This window comes from Chelon labrosus (genome assembly GCF_963514085.1).
Source record: "Chelon labrosus genome assembly, chromosome: 11".
Lineage (NCBI taxonomy): Eukaryota > Metazoa > Chordata > Actinopteri > Mugiliformes > Mugilidae > Chelon > Chelon labrosus.
Window position 1 is genome coordinate 6,355,583 of NC_140344.1, and position 18,473 is coordinate 6,374,055.

Sequence of the window (18,473 nt, forward strand, 5' to 3'; positions counted from 1 at the left end):
CAAAGTAATGTGTCTGTATCTTTGGGCAAAGTTTTTTTTTTGTTCTTTTTGAGTTGTATTTCCTGTACTTCAACTGCATCCAAGGTTTATGGAGAGGGAAATAAATATGAAATGGTCAAAATACGCTACGAGCTGAAAACAAGACGTTCCAATAAAGCTGTTCCATATAATCAGTGGCAGCTCCTGCCCCTCTCTGGCAGGGCAACTCTTGCAGTGATGTCTAAGGTGACCCTTTCAATGGGTAAATTAACTGCAGGCTAGCTAGATTTTATCAAGTTGCGTTGAGCAATCGTTTTTTGTTTTAGAACTTACAGTAGGTAGCAATACCACCAGTAACCACTAGATGTTGCGAATTGTTAGTTTTATTCTCTTGCACGTAAAGTAAACTTCTTTAATATCAATGAAAAGTAAACGGACTATCCTTACGGTTATCTGATTCAGTCCATCGCATTTTATGTTAAGTGCCACAAATCCACAATAAAGAGCGATGGCACTGGGGCTGTTTAAAGTGTTTAGACAGCATTCCACTTAATACACAAGAAATGCAATCACACACTTTCAGCGTAAATTATATCACACGTTTATTCAGAAATGTAGGTCTCTCTTTCAAAGCCGCAAATGATCAGTTCCCCTCCCATAAAATCAAACATGTTTCTGACTCGTTCAATCTTCACGGTTGGGGCAAATCCTCCTGGAAGTCATTCAAGTTGCATTACAGCGTCAGTACTTCGCAAAAACTGACCTTAACATTGGAGTCTTGCTGCCATATTGAAATCATACAAAGGAACGGGCCAGCAGATCATCAGGGAACACAGATTGGTGCTGATTGGACTATAGTTACAATCACTGGAACAGTCTACATCACAGACATTCACAGCTAGCTGAACACAGCCATTAACTGGTAGACTCAATTGCTTGAATGTGGTAGAAAATAATCCCTTTCTTTTTCCCTTTGGTGGGGCTTCGCCTGATCACCCCAGTCGAGAAACATACACTAAAAGTCTTGCTGGGGTTTTGGCCACTTCTTTGTCAGACCATGGTACTGACATTACTCACAATGCAACTCAACCACCAACAGTTAGGCTGAATATTTGGCTGTGTGTGTGTTTGGGGAACTCTGTGTTTGAGTCATTTGTTAATCAATCATATCGGGCAGTAGAAAAATGCAGCTATTTACTGTGAAGATGTTTAACTTTTAATGACAACAGAGCCCGAACTAACTTGAAAACTAATGCACCAGAACCATCTGTCCATTTGTCATCCATCGCCAGTGTCAGTGGCGAAACATCTGATAATGCCAAGCCTACAAAACGGAGACATCCCATCATTAAGTTTTGGCTCTTCAGCAAATGTTTAATTGCATTTGCTCATATAGCACTGCAGCTTTGGTCTAAAACTAATGAATGGTCACTTTTGGAGATGAGAACATTGTCTTCTGTCCGTTAGTGCGTTATTGATCTTCATAATACCCACAAAATATTTTTAAAAAGTAAAAAAGATTAAAAGCATTGCAAACCAACTCGATGCCCGTGATTGATCTGAGTTGTACTGTCAGTCTTTTGCAATGATGACACATGATTTGATGAAAACAGGAGTAGGAAGAAAGCCGGGAGATGCTTCCAGCTCTGTCTCATTATGAGTCACTCTTCTCATTTTATTGATGATTGGATTTCTTTCAGGACAATGATGTATTTCACAGAAGACGAAGCCAGTCTGCTGGATGATCCCTCAGTCTGATTTCTGACTCGTGAAGTTCAGTTCAGTGAGCCTCGCAGTGACGTCACACATGCAGTCCTGTATCTTCTTATTTGGTTAGGGCCCATTAGGTCAGGGAGACCACGGACTCTGTCCATGAAGATGTCCATGTGGTTATTTGTTATGAGTAAATACATTTTCATGTGACACTATGCACCATGAAACTGCAGCAGTAAGGAATCGTAGTTTAGCTCCTGTATTTTTAAATTCAGCTTTAAAGAGCATTTCAGCATTATTTTAATCAGTTTTCATCTCAGTAACAGTTCATATTTCCACCACACAGGCTGTTTCTTGGATTTTGAATCTTTATCAACCTTGTATAGCAAACTCACAACAAGAAAGTGAGCTGTGAAGGAGACACAGAGGTAGATTGTAAAATGTATTTCCATTTGTATTACTCTAAAACTGTTTTAACATTAAATATAATACCAATTGAAGATACACAATTGATTAGACACAGTTTGAAGAAAAAGATGAGTTTCTTATGCAGTGTGACAGAAAACTATGGAAAGCCATACACCAGACAGTCTTGTCAAGACTAATTGAAAAATTCCCTTGCTTTGAATTTCATGCTGTTCAACCTTTGTGTACTTAATGTAGAATTTATATAAAAGCTTGTGGTTTAGCATGGGCATGCATGACAGACTTAAATAATTACGGGCTGTTATAAAAAGTCGATGACTGATTTGGTATGTGATCATGTCACCAGCTTGGATGGCGGAGTATATCCTGACATTACGTAATGGCGTACCACCGGTTACAGCAGAGCAAGCATGACAGCACATTAGGAGAGGGAGGACTGCCAATCAATACTCACAGACATGAAGAAGTCCAGCAAACTGTCTGTGTGCAGAGGTATTCAGCATCTTGGCAAAAGGTTAGCTCAATCTGATATTCATGCTTTTTGACTTTTGAGTTTGGCTCTGCTGGAAATTCAATGAATAGCTGCTAAAGTCCAGAAATATTTGTTTGACCTCAGGGAATTTTTTTACTGCATCAGCCTTCATGGACTGGAAAGTATTTCAGCTGTTTTCTGTCGGGCGGGAGAAAAAAAAAAAAAAAGTCAGGATCTTTTCTTAACACACACACGTCAGCTTGTGAAGTTAAGAGCTGTGGCACAATTTGGGACCCAGGTGGGCGTGTGATCAAGTGTTGCTCAGGAGACACCTGGCCGCTCTGGCTAATCTATTCATTAAACCCCGTTAATGGCCTCTTGTGCTTCAGGATCCATCATGTCACAATAACGGCTTTTACAAGAGAAGGGTGCTTTTAACTGCATTTAACTGATTGGAAAAACTCTCATTTCTGGTAGCGGAAGGGGGGAAAAAATGCAACGGCTGAGCACACCATATTAATTTCATTGCCATGTCGGCTCAACCATTAACCGGTAGACTCAATTACCTACAACGAGGGTGACATAACAACGGAAAGAAGAGGTTCACGGGTCAGGAGTTTGATTTGAGATATTTTCTGCTAAAAAGGAGAACAAGCTCTTCAAAGGACACTGAGCACTCTTTGGGGAGACACATGGCAAACCTGTGTTCGGTGGCAGAAAGTACAAGAACTAAACTGTAGAATGCAAAATTAAAGCAGCAATTTTGAAAAGCAACTTTTCAGATAAGATGACGCAATTACGCACATTGAAATGAGAAAGAAATGATGGTTGAGACCTTTGCTGAAAACTATAGTATAGATTTAGTTTTGGGCAAAACGATATACTATTTCAAATCCATATTATTTCATCTGTTGATTAAGATTTTCCTTCTCAGTTTCTTTGTAACTTGAGCATCTAGGAGCCACACGAAGAGCCAGAAATTTCCAACTTAGCTTTGCTGCAGAGGCAGAAATGATGGCAGATTCTTGGGACTCTGCCAGGCTTTATAACCGCATAACGTTTAACTTTCTATAAATACCGCGGGATGCAGTCCAAGTTGATCAAGTGTGATTGAATTTGAAATGACTCCAAAGACGAGAGCCAAGTTTCCTTAAGATACTTCAGAGGGACTGCTTGCCTCTGCCCAGCTTTTGACAGGGCAGCAGCCTGAGTCACGCCGCCGTTTTTTTTAAGGTGCATCAGAGTATTCAAGCAAAGCTAGTGGATGCACCACACGGCTTTTCCAAAAGGGCAGTCATGCTGTTCTTTGTTCTTTGTTCCTCTGTCTAAGTGTACGTGATCTACAGCCGTCCCAATGTCCTGGACTACTGGTCCATAACTTATGTTAAATCGAGTTTCTGAAAATCAGGTCTTTTTGGTCTACTTGAATTCAATTCAATTTTATCTATATAGCATTAATAACAATAGAAACTGTCTCAAGATGCTTTACAGAACAATGCCTAAAACCTGACCTGAAACCCCCAGAGCAAGCACTAAGGCGACAGTGTCAAGTAAAAACTCTCTTATGACAGGAAAACCCATGTGGTGGGGACAGATCTGCTTGAGTCCAGCCAGGTAGAGGTAGGGTATTACAGCTGTGCTTTATACTGGTCTTCAGTAGAGGGGATGGGTAGCTCACTTAAATGCCTGGTAACCTTGTACCTCAATAGTTACAATAATACATGTGAAACCTTCTGTTTTTGTAGTTTACACAGCTGATTTACAAATTATACTTTCAGACACAACAGACTCTCCACCTGGCAACATAAATGTAATTGTCGGTTTTAGGGTTGGAAAGGTTGGTGAAAGATGCTAAGGTATAAATGGAGACTGTGTAAGGACACCGCTATTCTACTAACATTCAGAATAAGTGCCTGATCAGAATAAAAATGGTTGGAAGGACTTTTCCATTCAATCGAGAGGGGTGGTGTAAACCTTTGATAATCTGTGATCGAGTGCCCTGTAACCATGTAGACACTCTTCAGATTGCCCTCTCTGGGTGGAATGAATACATTTGTTCTTTATTTGCTTGACTCATATGGGACAAGCATCAGGTGACAGGTGCACTTTTCTTAAGTTATATTTCCACTGCTCCACGGCATGCACAATTGCTTTATGCAAGAAAGTTACAGTCTGATTGATGTTTTGGGGCATGTTAATGCATAAATCTTATCAGATCCTGACAGTTAGCGTCAATATAAGCAGTTAAGTTGGAATTTCTCATCACAGTTATTTCACCTGGGTTAAGAAAATACTATCTATGTAAATGTAGCTACTGTTCGGGAGAGGTTTTAGAGATTTAACAGAATTAGTATTCACTTGAAACCTCACTAACTGAAATCTGAACACTGTGTTAGTGTTGCAACACCGCTATCCATTAGTGTGTGTTCATAAATCCCCCCAAACTGGAAAGAATCTAAAGCTCAGCTGTGCATCAGCGTCTAGGTCTGCAGGAGGCCCTGCTTTTTATTACAAAATATTAGCGGATGAAATAAATGATTGAATGGCTCTCATAATGTTTTATATAGTCGGGCTGGCAAGCGCAATCACCACACACACTCAAATCCAGCTCCACCATATTTCTGCCAGTCATTCCACTTCATTCATTCTTGTGTAATCATGATAAATAGGACCCACAACAGGCAATTTTCGGAAGCACAAACTCCCCTCGTGTTGCTCTGAACATCCACAGCATTTGTAAGTGTCTGGCTATCGATTGCCGGGGGATCTCGTTTTCTCATTTGCTCCTGTTTCTTGAATGAATGTGGAGTAGATACAAGCAAGCCATGGGGTTCAGACAGTGAGTCAGTTAGAGCCAGGGGGCCAACATCCCTCCCACGCTGCGACGCTGAAGGCCCCTGATTGATTCTTTGAGGTTTCAACAATTCAGTGTAATCCTCTTAATGTCTGGGGATGAACAAGAGCAAGTGCCCGGAAATGCAGTTCTCCCCGCTTGCTCCCTGACATTATACATGTCTCCCTAACTAATGACCTGTCCCCAAATGTTAGTGTAACCTCCTACTCAGTCGCAAACTGAAGAATATGTTAAGTAGCGTTAATGCCTGCTCAAAGCTACATATCCTCCTCTCCAACCTGTACCTGATAATCCCAGTGTACGCTCCACCCCAGGTGTTCAAACAGAGCTCCTGTTCTCCCTGATGTGAAACCACAAAGCGACACCAGTTTCACCACTTGAACTTGCATTTAATCAGGTGGCGAGCCTCTTTTGTGGTGGCAGCCCACTGATTAGATTTGGAGATTGAGAGCCATTACAGGAGGCTGCAGTTGGATAATGACTTAAGTGCTGTTTCGTCTTCCTTTCCCCTCAGGAAGTGATTTATCTGGATGCGCCTGGCCTTAACTGACTGGGAGGTGCCCAATGAGAGCAGTGCCATATAGATCATATCACTCTGCTGTGATCCTATCAACACCCTCCGTCCTCCCGCTGGTGATTTATAGTTGCTGTACATTGAAAAGTATGAAATTATAATGCTGGTTATATTCACAGCTTGTTAGATGAGATGTTGCGTTCCCTGTTCTTGTTCTTTGTGGTATACCCTGAGAGGTCACGGTGACTGTTACTCACTAATATTTCACTATTATCTTTGTACTCCTTGCAAAACTTTTGTGTTAACTGTCAGTGAAGGCAAATACTCTGCAGATACTATGGGAAAGAGACATAATGTGGCACTGTACAAGATGCATTTAGTTCGTTTTAAAAGGCCAATCTCTGACACTATCCAGCTGCTAGTTGTGAGGACAGCTGCAACAGCTGCCCAGCTGTGCTGCAGAAACTGTAGTTGGATATGATTGTTGTTTGCCATTGGGCTTCCGCTGTGGTTTAATCTATGCTGCTATGGATTTGTCCAGCTGTTACCACCACACCACAGGAGTTTAGGAAAACAGAAGCTTCAATGCCAAAAGCCTAGTTTTCTTTCTAAATGCAGTGGCACTAACTTTAGCCTGACAAAGTTGAGGGTGCACAGACAATTAGTGCCACGATTGATTTCCATTTTTAGCTGTTGCTGTTGCTTAGTTTAGTTTTATGTTGATAGATGACATCAAATAAATTAGCATGAATAGCCTCATCTTTATCTACCATCATTCCATGTACAAAGTCAGATCTCCACACTCCACACCTAAATTATAGCAATAGACAAAGCATAGAGTTTACCATTTAGAATTTGGTCAGGTCATTTCAGAGAATACAGTTATCCAGTATTTATATCTTTTATTTCCCACATTTGAGCGGTTGTCCATTCAGTCAGATGCTAAAATGGCCCTTTTTTGGTAAACATATTTAGGATTAACATTTTTAAGTTATCTTGTTCAAAACATGCATACATCTAATGTCAAATTAAGTTCAAATTTTTAGCTATCTGTAACAAAGATTTCCACCCCAGCAAGCTAAATGTAACACTAACTATGGCTGTTAGCATTACCGTCTACAAGAAATATATATCATTCCGTTCTGTGTTATTCTGCGTTCAAATGGGGATGTGTTTACCATGCTCACAAGATAAATTCAGATGATTGACCCCATCTTGGAGAATTCAGGACCTTGTGTGAGAGAACATTTTCAGTGAGGATTGACTTCACAATTTCTGACATGTTTCATAAATGGCTTAGGTGGATGATAAGTTTAATTGTTTAGTGTTTTCCTTGTATTTTTTTCTTATATCTGAGGAAAGCATTCACATTCCCAACAGCTTCATCTTGCCATTATGACTTTGCATTTCCTGCATTAAGTTATCAAAGCGTTAGCTGTTTAGCAGTGGTTTTCTCAGGGGTATCAAGATCTTCATAATTTAAAGTATTTTTAGAGTTAGTTTGTTGTTTTACTGTTGTTTGCAGCTAAGCTATTGTTTATGTTGAATACTGTAAAACACTGATATAAGTCCTACTTTATTGATTTCAGAGTTTTTTTTTTTTACTTACCAACCACTGACTTACTGACCAGGAAAGTGTTACTACTGCCAGAGCATTATGAAACAGTAAAACCCCGAGGACCCCTGTGGCACATTGTAGGAGCATTGTAAGATGTTTCTAAGAGGACAGATTAACACTTACTCACTAGGTGTCAGAATAATCACTGTGTGACAGCAGAAAGCATTCTAAACTATATTAAAGTCATCCGTATCCATTGGCTACATAGTGATTTCCTGCATTTCCCAGAATGTCCTTCATCAAGCCCCAGAAAACTGGTGTGGACCGTTTCCATTTATCTGTTGGTGGCACTTTAAGTATTGGAACCTGAGGTTGTACAATGGTCCTTCCTTTTATAAGAATCACAAATACACTCATCACTCTGGTTTTAATCGTTTGCTTTACAAGATATTGAGAGCGGAAGAACAAATATCCACTGAAGATCCAATATCCAATATCAAGCCAATTTCTCCCTAACTGTTTTGTGTAGGCGGAGAGAGCAGTAACAACAGCTGTCAGCAGAGAGCTGTGCCCTTTGAACACACACAACTTTTGTTGTGGTTTCAGTTCATAATGAAGTATCAAGGCTGCTGTTGATCGCCAGGATATTCCATTACAGGAGCGTGACATCACTCGTTTGCTTTGGAAACAGTAGATCCTGGACAATGCTGTATTGCAGATCAGGGCTGGGTCCTCCATAAGGCGCAATAAGATTAATCAGAGGACCACAGAAAAGCAAAATCATTTGAAGATAAAACATGCTGCAACATTCAGGGCTATACTGGCAGGTTCATGACAGAGGATGAGAAAATTAACTGGTCAAGAAACAAGAATGCTTTGATACTACAAAGGCTAGCTGCGAGCTTTCAGAGTGAGTACTCATAGCACTGGATGAACAGATGCAAACTGAAACAATATACACAGTTGGACACATACAGGTTTGTATAATCTATAGGAAACAATATGTGTGAAAGACATTTTGGCAGCAAAAACCTAAGAACACCCTGTGAGACAAGAATTACTGGCAACAAAGGCTGACAGTGATGACTTTCCGCCGCCTGTGTTATACTTGAACATGCCAAGAAGCACAGTGTACAGCCAATGTCCAGCGACAGCTTGCACATACAAGTACGTTCTGCACCTGCATGACGTGAAAAAAGACTTCATGCCCAAGCTAGGAAGCTAAGACGAGCTACAAACGATTGTACAAAGCTGACCTCTCTAGAGTCATGCTGATCAGTTGGTCTACAGTTTATTCATTCTAGCTTTTCTTTGTCTTCATCGTACTTTTGTCACATCCATTCCTCTACTCCTGCCCTAAAATCCAAATGATTGCTCTTGCCGATGCACTTTGCTGCAGATTCAACATGCTGCATTGGCTGAAGAATCACAGTGAGGGCTACCTCCAGCTTGGTGAGTCACGGTCATAATGAATGGTGATATTTACACACAAGAATCCCAAGCAAAGAGAGTTAGTGACCTATCGATTAGCATTTAAACTCATGCAGCGTATAAATTCTATGTGCATGTGTGTGCCCTTGTCTCAAAACACCAACACTTCTATATCGCTGCTTTAATGAGCTCAACTGTTGGCGTGCTATATGTCATATGCTGACATATGGCACATTAATCTTACAATAATATCAATAACACTATTCATGTTCCCCTCTTTTTCCCAGTACGTTTTTTTTTTTTACATGTCCCCATAAGACTTCCCCAATATAGCTCAGCAATGAACTTTTGTCCACATCCAATAATACCACAGGGGCAGCAGGGAGTTGTGTCCGCAGTAATAACTTACACTAGGTTGGGTGTGTTGATCTCAGCTGAGGTAGGCCTGGCTTTAAAGGTTACTGTATTGACTCTGCACTCCAAGTTTTTTCAGCAACTGACTGAAAACTTTGAAGGAGTCGGGATAACTGGTGTTTACCGCTCCCTGGGGTGAAGTGTGATGTAGATGAGCCAAAAAGAAAATGCCCACGCTAAAAAAAATAAAAGAAACTAGCGCATGTATGTAAGCATGCAGAGTGGGTACACTCAGGTGGGATTGCAATGTATGTGTGACCCTTAGACACACACAAAAATGTCAAATACTGTGTGACATGCAACATATATACTGAACACTGCCAGGTATAAACAAAGAAAAATGACAGTTTTATTTTTAGCAGCCGCTCTCCAGGAGTGAAGTGGAATACTGGTTTTATTTTATTTTTAGGGCCGGGACTTTAACGCGTTAATTAAGATTAATTAATTACACAAAAATAACGCGTTAATTTTTTTTAACGCATTTTAATCACACTTATTTTTGCACTGCGGAACGTTTCTCACTGGATGAGTTTCGGCGGACCGATTATACTGGAGCACCAACTAGCGTTCATTACCAGTGTCCTCAACAAGCAGCGGGTGCTGCCGTGAGCCCCTCTCCCGTCCCAAGGCACTCACAGGCGGTCAGTCTCACAGTCGCCCCGCGCAGCAGCGGTCAGAGCAGAGAGGGAGAACCACGCCACCGCGTCCAGACTGCAAACGAATGACGCATGCGCAAAACTGCCGCTGATCGCGCCCTGGTTTACAGAGCGGGATGTAAATGTTTCTTCACTGTCACACTAAAATAAATAATAAAATAATAATCCATTTAGATTGTTAATTTTGTCAAGTAAAAACCGTTTGTACAAAAAATGTTAAAAATATTCTAGTTATAGCAAAAAAATGATCATGTTCTTCTGTGCCTGTGACTTGTAGGCTAGAAACTAAACCAAACTTAAGAAAACTAAAAAAAAAAAAAAAAAAACTTAAGTTACTGTGCCAGAGTGTCTCTTTAGAGTCATTTTGCCAATACCAAGCCCGGATAAAGGAGGCGCGTTAATAATACAGCGTCCATCACAATTACATCCAAAAGGTAAATTATGCAAATTAGCCGATGACGTCATTTAGCGACTTCTAGCGACTTTTAGGACAGCCAATAGCTACTTTCCTTTCCTGAGGAGTTGGCAACACTGTTCATTACTTCAGACAACAACAAACCACAGTGAACATGAAAGAAGAAGCTGATGAGACCGCTTTGGTTGGCCCCGTGGATGGGAAATTTAGTCATTATTCAATGGTATACTAAAAATCCATGTGAAAAAAATTACTTCTCACTGTTCTCAGGTCAAATATTTATATGCGATTAAAATGCGATTAATTTCGATTAATTAATTACAAAGCCTCTAATTAATTAGATTAATTTTTTTAATCGAGTCCCGGCCCTATTTATTTTACAACGTGGAATTGAAGATACACTCAGTTTATTATCTCATGATGCTTTGACATTAAGTCTGATTAATTTGCACTGTGCACCTCTCCTCTCCATCGTCATTAATATGAAAGTGTTCACATCACACGATGTGCCCAAGTTTGCATACGTCATAATTCAAATGTGTGCTGAATCCAACTGACACAGCCCCTTTTTAACTTTATTGTAAGGTGCAATTTCCTGTTACTGCTGATTTTGTTTAAGGTGAACGTAAAATAACTGCACTTCCGAATGTGCTCAAGAACAGTACCGAGTATCAAGTGTCAAAACCAAAACTAATATAGTTCTTACTTCATGAAACTTAAAGTGTTATGTCCTCATCCAAAATAACTCCATTTAAAAGCAACAGTTATATTATATGTGCAGCAAAGGGGGATCAGAAGGACATTTTACGGAGGGAGGTTTTTAAAATACTTACCTAATTAGCAGCCCATTTAAACCCTTGTATGAGCTTTGTGGGAGTCTCCAAAATAATTAATGTCAGAGATGGACGTAATTAAATGAATGAAAGCCTAACAAGAGTGCCTTCCATGAGCGAGAGGGATTTTACTGTTCATCAGGGGGTCAGACATTTTCTCTTATACAGGAGCCCAGTTTTTTTATAATCTACGCCATGCAGCGCGTGTACACAACAAACAGCGGTAGTGATAGTTTGTTTTGAGATAAAAATGAAGTGATAGTCAAATAAGACTTGGCCACAAATATAGATACATAAAGCTTTAACAGAGTTGGAGAAGGACACGAAAAGGAAAGCGTCATCATGGAAAGGAGCCATACTGCCATTCACAAGAGATTCCATGGAAAAATATGATTGAAAGACATGTTTCTGTTATCTATTAAGCCTAAACAACACAAATTGCATTGAAAATTGCATTATATGTAATTAAAGTAATGGCTGGAACCAGCTCCCACTGGTTCCTACATAAATTGAATTCTGTCTATGTTCCACAAGATTTCAAAAAGCAATGCTAAAAGTTTTGAATAGAAAAAGTAAAAATAGAAAAGGGTTTTTTAAGAAAAAGTTGTGATTCTGATGATGAGAATATGTCTGCTTCCAACTGTCCATCAGTGTATGTAGGTCTGCAGGTAGAAAAGCAATGCCGATGCTTAGATGTGGCCTGGGACGAGGCAGCTGTCCATTCAGCAGTGATTTAGCGTCTAACATGGGTGAGCCTTGTGGCTCAATAGCACTAAAAGGCTCATCCTGTCTAATGGGGTTCCTCTATGACGCAGACAAGGAGAGGCTACCCCTCCCCTTCTTTTACTCTGACATATAATCTTACACACACACACCTGCCGGACGCCCATTTATTTTGTCCACTGTGCAGAGACTGAGTGCTCACAGATATACACACATTTCAAATGCATTGTGAACAGAGCGGATGAGACATGTGCACGCACGTGTACAGTACACACACACACACACACACACGCATACCGCCCTGCACACTAATGAAAAGGAAGGGAATTGAGACGACGGTTCACGACAAACAGTTGTGTAATTGCTTTTGAGAAACGACTCTTGTCGGAGGCTGTCATCGATTGGTCTTTGCCGAGGACAACTCGTTTGCTCAGTGCGTGGGAGGAGGAGGCCCAGGCAGCAGTGATCATTACTGACTGTGGTATCACTTTATTAACTCAATACGGTTTGATGTTTGACTGGGAGGTTGTCATACGCAGGTTTTACTTAAATACGGTGCACAGTTAAGCAGGGAACTATGTTTTGGGTTAGTCATACTGATGACAAATTACACAAATTTAATTGGATAAGAAATGTTGCTTTGTAGATGGAAAGTAATTGAATTGGAACTTTGATGTGCAAAGTGCAGTAAGTCTCTTCTTTCTGGTCAAGCGGATCATATTGCCCCAAATCAAATCAATAGCACGCTGATCGTAGATAGTCTATACTGAGCTGAACTACAGTGAGTGAGATGCTGGAGCCAGTGCTGTCCAAGCAGCGTTATGAATGAGGAGCCCAGGAGTGCGTCACTGTGTAGTATACATCCCTCCCCAGTAGATGGCCCCGCCTGCAAGTGCTTACTCGGGAGGGTTTTGGTGGTGCTGGGGGGGTACCCTTATTGATTTGGCATTTGAGACATAGCATGAAATATACCATTTTTGGAAGGTTCTTAAAATATTTATTGCTAGCGATGCTTCCCCATAGACACCCAGTTTGCTTTGCCTCCTTTCTAATTAATGACATCAATGCAAATTGGGGATAGCAAATGGTCCAAATGACTGGTGGATTTTGTGAATGGAGCACTTAGTGACTGGGGAATGACGTCAGTGCAAAGCCATATCCCTTATTAGTGAGCCAGGGCTGAGGGGAGGAATCCCATTGGCTCACCATAGCATCAGAGCGACGGGATTGGCTGCCAGCGGATAATTAAACACCTACACAGTCAATGCACAAATCCAAGTGGTGGGATATATAGGCTGGTGCGTTGGACACTGCATTCAACAGAATCAAGAATTGTTCTGCAAGTTGAGGGAAAGTCAACTTACTGTGTTTTGCATAGAGATTCAAAGAGAGATATATTTATTTATTTTTTTTGCTGGGTGATTATCACTGAAGGTAAGTGCGCACTTTTTCTGTTGTGTTGGGCGATGTGTTGCAATGGCAGTTTGACTGTAAATGTAGCCGAGTGGTTGTTTTTTTTTGTGTGTGTGTGGATCATAGTGGATATGGCGTGTGAGAAGGCTGAGGTGATGCGAGTGTTGGTAATGGGACTGGAGTGTGGCTGCTGGGTCACCAGTATCGCCGCCGCTCATTTTGTGAAGGTCCGGTGTGTTACTTGAAGGCCAAAGACTGATACGCAGAGAGAAAAAAAGTACAGGAGAGAGGAAGAAAGGAAGCAAAAAAAGAAATCAGAAGAGGCTTCAGTAAAGAACAGCAAGTGGAAGGGGAAAATGGGCAGGAGAAACCAAGTTTGAGTGTGTGCGGGTGTCACTGACAGTGTGTGTGAGTGAGAGAGAGAGTGCTGGCAGCTCATTACACTAATGCACTGGTCCCTTAGGGAGTTGGCAAGCTTGGAGTCCCCCCTCCACTTACTTTCTCTTTTCACCCCTCCTCTTCCAAGGCTAGCAAAAGCTACATACATTGCACAGCCTAGGACCCCTGCCGACCCTCACACACACACACACGCACACACATGCACACACTCCAACCCGCAGGCATGTCACACTCCGGGACCTGTAGCACACAACATGAGAGAACTACCTGTCCTGTGCTCTTGGCTGGATATTTTAGAGGAACACTGCGTTTTGCAGAAGGAGAGTAGGGGAGATTGTTATGTGGCTCCGTTTTTGAAGGGTTTTTATCTGTGAGGATGTTCAGCAGAGGACCAGAGCTAGGTAGCAGCAAGCTGAGATGTGGGTAGAACTAAGCTTACCTCTCTGGGAAATGACAGTTTTGATTTTGCAGCTTCTTTCCAGCAGCACAAGAAGATCAGTCGCCAGCGAGTCCATTTCCCAGACATACGTTGCTCTGTAGAGACATTGCTAAGGTGTCTTGAGAACTTATTTCAGTGGTGTGAGTGAGCGACAGCAGTCTTGTGCACAAGAAGCTGATGTTGGATGTCTTTCTTGCCGTGTAGGGGACCATGGTTATGTTGAAGATCTCCGCTTTCCTCGTTGCCTACGCCCTGGTCATTTGCCAGATGTACTGCTCACAAGCCGCCCCCGCCAGGTGAGACACTCAGCATTCACATTTTACACTTCAGACTCTCAGCTGGCATTGCCCAGTTACTTGAAATGAGTGGATAAGTACAGTTCTGTAAAGTATTGCTAGTAACGCCAGCAACCAGTGGGGAGGAAAGGAAACAAATCAAATCTGTGTCTTTTTCTTTTTATTTATTTTGTCCTTTAAAAAAAGGTAAATAAGAAAAAAATGTATGAGATGTGATTATTCGGCGCAGATTAAAAGAAATAAGTGCAGACACATTCAGGGATACATGCATATAGAAAGAGTACAAATAAATGTGTGTGGATGCACACAAGAAAAATAATCTCTAATGTTAACTTACAGGGCTAGGTTTTTCTGTCATTTGTCGTTAGATGTCTGTTTTATACTATGTCTGCAACCGCATAGTCTTATTAATACTAAAAGCTTGTGTTTCTGAGTACATCTCAAATGCGAATGGATGAAAATGTTCTCAGTTTAACTGTTAAAACGAGTCTAATGGAAACAAAAAAAAAAAACCTAATTCACTTCAGGGGGAGATGAATGGGATCTATATATTTATATGAAGCCCCATTCAAGCCACTCCCCACACTGTTCCCATGAAGCTATCGATTTTGTAATAAATCTAAAGCTGGTTTCACATCAGCCCCCCTCTCGGATGGGGCACTTTCCGTAGATTGTTTCCCCCATGTTGGCCGGGGGCCCTCTATTTCAGACGTCATCCCTCTAAGAGTTGGTGACGTCTAAGCCAACCCTGCCCTCCCCACAGCCCTCCCGTCCAACTCCCCCTATCCATCCTGCCGCTCCACCATCACCCCACCATCACCCCACCCCTCCACCCCCCCACAGATCCCTCCACCCCACCTTTTAACTGCAAGTGATAACTCTAGCGAAGGATTTTCTTTAATCCTCTTCTCAATACCTCTTCTCCCCCCTAAACCCCTCTGACCTGTAACCTGCCCCCCTCGTTCACCTGCCCCCTCACCAAAGACCGGGATTAGAGTCCATGTCAGACCGAGTCACGCTTACGGACTACGAGGCGCGAAGGTTACTCAACGCCATTGTCAAGGAGTTTGTGCAGATGACGGCGGAGGAGCTGGAGCAGCAAGCGACTGAGGGAAACAGGTGCAGATGACTCTTTTTTATTTGAACTCTTTTTTTTTTTTAACATTTCCTCCCTGCACAGAAACAGCCCGTGAAGGATTTAAAACTGGTTAAAGTAAATATAAAGGTAAAATGAACGGGTCTTTTTACCATCCAGAACCTTTTGGGGCCACGTCATATTCTGGTTTCACTCCCTGAAGATGCCTCTTTTTAGCTAGAGGTATGTACTTCTCAGCAAACCAGGGGAGAGAAAACAAAACATATTAATAACATCACTACGTGCTAATACAAAGAAACATAAAAACCCCGATTCTCTGTCAAGACCCTGCTCCCGCATGGATGAGTTTGAATTTGACTTTGTGTGAACGAACAACTATTTCGAGCCTGCCTGCCGGGCATGCGAACAGTGTATGCTTAACTGAACGAATAAGTGTGCATGATGTCAATTAAGCGAAGCTGCATGACAGTGGGAAGCGACTGGTTTCTGTTTGTTCTGTGGGTGTAACAGTCTGATTGGGACGGGGGAGGAGGTTTTGGTGCATGAGGGGACGGATGACAAGTTATTTGAATGTTGGGAAGGAGGGGGAGAGGGGCATGATGCATTGATGGACTAGGATGCTTTTATTTTTACCCTTTTCTAAATGCATTGATGGCATGAGAAAGAAATGCATGTGAGTTAAATGATGCGTGACTGGAAGGGAAAGGAAAGACAAAGAAAGTGTTCTGTGCATGTTTTCCCATATCTATGAGCCTGTTCTCTGCATGTGTTTTGTGTGTCCCCTCCCCGACAGCATGGACAGGCCCATAACCAAGCGCTGCTCCAACCTCAGCACCTGTGTGTTGGGCAAACTGTCTCAGGAGCTGCACAAGTTGCAGACATTCCCTCGCACGAACGTGGGAGCTGGAACGCCCGGCAAGAAGCGCAGTGTGCCTGAGAGCGACAGCTATGCAAGCTACGGCGAGATGTTTGACAGCATCTAACCCTTCGTCGTCTACCCTCTGCCCCTCTTTTACCTTTCCCCATTCCCTCCTCCTTTTCCTCTCCTTTTTTTCCTCCTTTGCCATCTTCCTCTCCTCATCTCAGTTTCTTCCTTACTGTTTCCGGATCGGCAAGTGCATGCTGATTTTACCTGCTTGACATGAGAAGACTTTGAACTGCAACCAGCTTTCCAGTTCTTTTTCTTCCTCTCCTACCTTTTTTTTTTTTTTTGGCAGAGAATGTTTTGTCCCTTTTGAGTATCCCAGACAATCAGACTTCATTTTCACAAATGTAATTCAGGAGCCGGTTTCAGACATCCATCTCTGTGTACTGTACGTGGAGTCATTTGATGGCATTTCAGGGCCCCTGAAATTTCAGAGTTGAGAGCGATCACTTAATCTAACCATTAATAAATGATCCACTCATGCGACACCATGTTTCTTGTTCAATAAACGTATTTTTCTACCATGAAGCCTTAGCTCATTTTCATTCTAAGGGACACTACAGCAGTCAGTGGGTACATATGGGCACCTAGTCTGGGCATTTTAAAATGAAATGTTTTAGAGCCTCAAAATTAATCTCTGGAACTCTCACCACGTGCAAAGGTAAGGAAGGACAAAGTGGAGAATATACATGATTAAATCTTGCATGCTCAATGTGTAAAATGTATAAAACGTGCAGCCAATGTGTGTGTGAGTGTTTAGACGGATGTCCCACCAGATCTTGGCGTTAACCCCAGTTTGCTTTCCTGAAGCAGCGTTACAGCACAGAAGCGAGCCTGCAACACGGCAACCTGTGTGACTCACCGCCTGGCAGACTTCCTCAGCCGGTCGGGGGGAATGGGCAACAGCAACTTCGTCCCCACCAACGTCGGCGCCAAGGCCTTTGGAAGGCGGAGGAGAAGCATCCAGATGTGAGCACCCCAACACCCTCAGGGACACGGTAAATAAAGTGATCTTTTCCTTCTGTCTCTGATTGTTGACTCTGATATGCTTCATTCTTTGGATAAATTGAATAATATAAAGGTTTTATGTTACAAATGGATACCCGTTTGAACTGTAATGATTTGTAAATAGAGTAGTGACAAACAGCAGTCAGTGTTGTCCTTTGAATGCCACGCCTTACACTGTCTTTCTCTCTGTCTTTCTTTTTGTCTTTCAGAGGTTGAAACCTGTCAAGAAAACATCAGAAAAAAACACTGAGAACAAAAATCAACTAAAACAAAATTGAGCAGAAAATAAACACAGAAATGGCCCTTTATCCACTCTTTCATATTCTTACGGGAAAAAAATAATAAAAAATAAATAAATAAAAAAACACCACAGGACATCTTGTCCCGTCCATTTCCATCCTGTTAGTGAAACTTTTTGCTTTTAGCAAATAAGAGAAAAAAAAGAAAAAAAAGCACTTTATGTACATGAACAAATGAACTCCCGAAGAAAGAAAAAATATGTCCCAATGGTTCCTCTTTTTTATACATGAGTATCATTGGAAAATAAAATGAAAGCAGCAGTGGTTATCATCTTATTTTTTTCCCCCAATCTTTCACCTCGTTAGAGCACATTTGTCCCATAATGCCTCCTCCTCCTCTCCCCACATGCCCATTTTAAGGTCCATACTTCTGCATTTTCCATAATCCTCTCATCCTCCTGAGGGTACCCTGTTTTCCTGTGTGCCAGAGGGATGCCATTAAAGATCAGCCTACCCAAGGCCCCCCCACAACGGCTGTTGTCTTGTGCCTTGATGTAGAACAATTTACATGAACATGATTGTACAGTTCTGTTAACGAAGACCCGAGCGAGGATGAAGAGAATGAAGACAGATTAATATTGTAAACGATATTGTGAAAACAAATTTCAGC

General features: G+C 41.7%; 1 protein-coding gene across 1 annotated transcript; it reads left to right on the forward strand.

Moving 5' to 3' along the window:
* Positions 1-14,449: 14,449 nt before the first annotated feature.
* Positions 14,450-16,614, forward strand: LOC311496289 (calcitonin-1-like; the record flags this gene model as incomplete). The annotated part of the gene is made up of 3 exons (XM_084556091.1): positions 14,450-14,535; positions 15,520-15,654; positions 16,425-16,614. The coding sequence occupies 3 exons, from the start codon at positions 14,450-14,452 to the stop codon at positions 16,612-16,614; spliced, it is 411 nt and encodes a 136-aa protein (XP_084412217.1).
* Between the last annotated feature and the right edge of the window lie 1,859 nt (positions 16,615-18,473).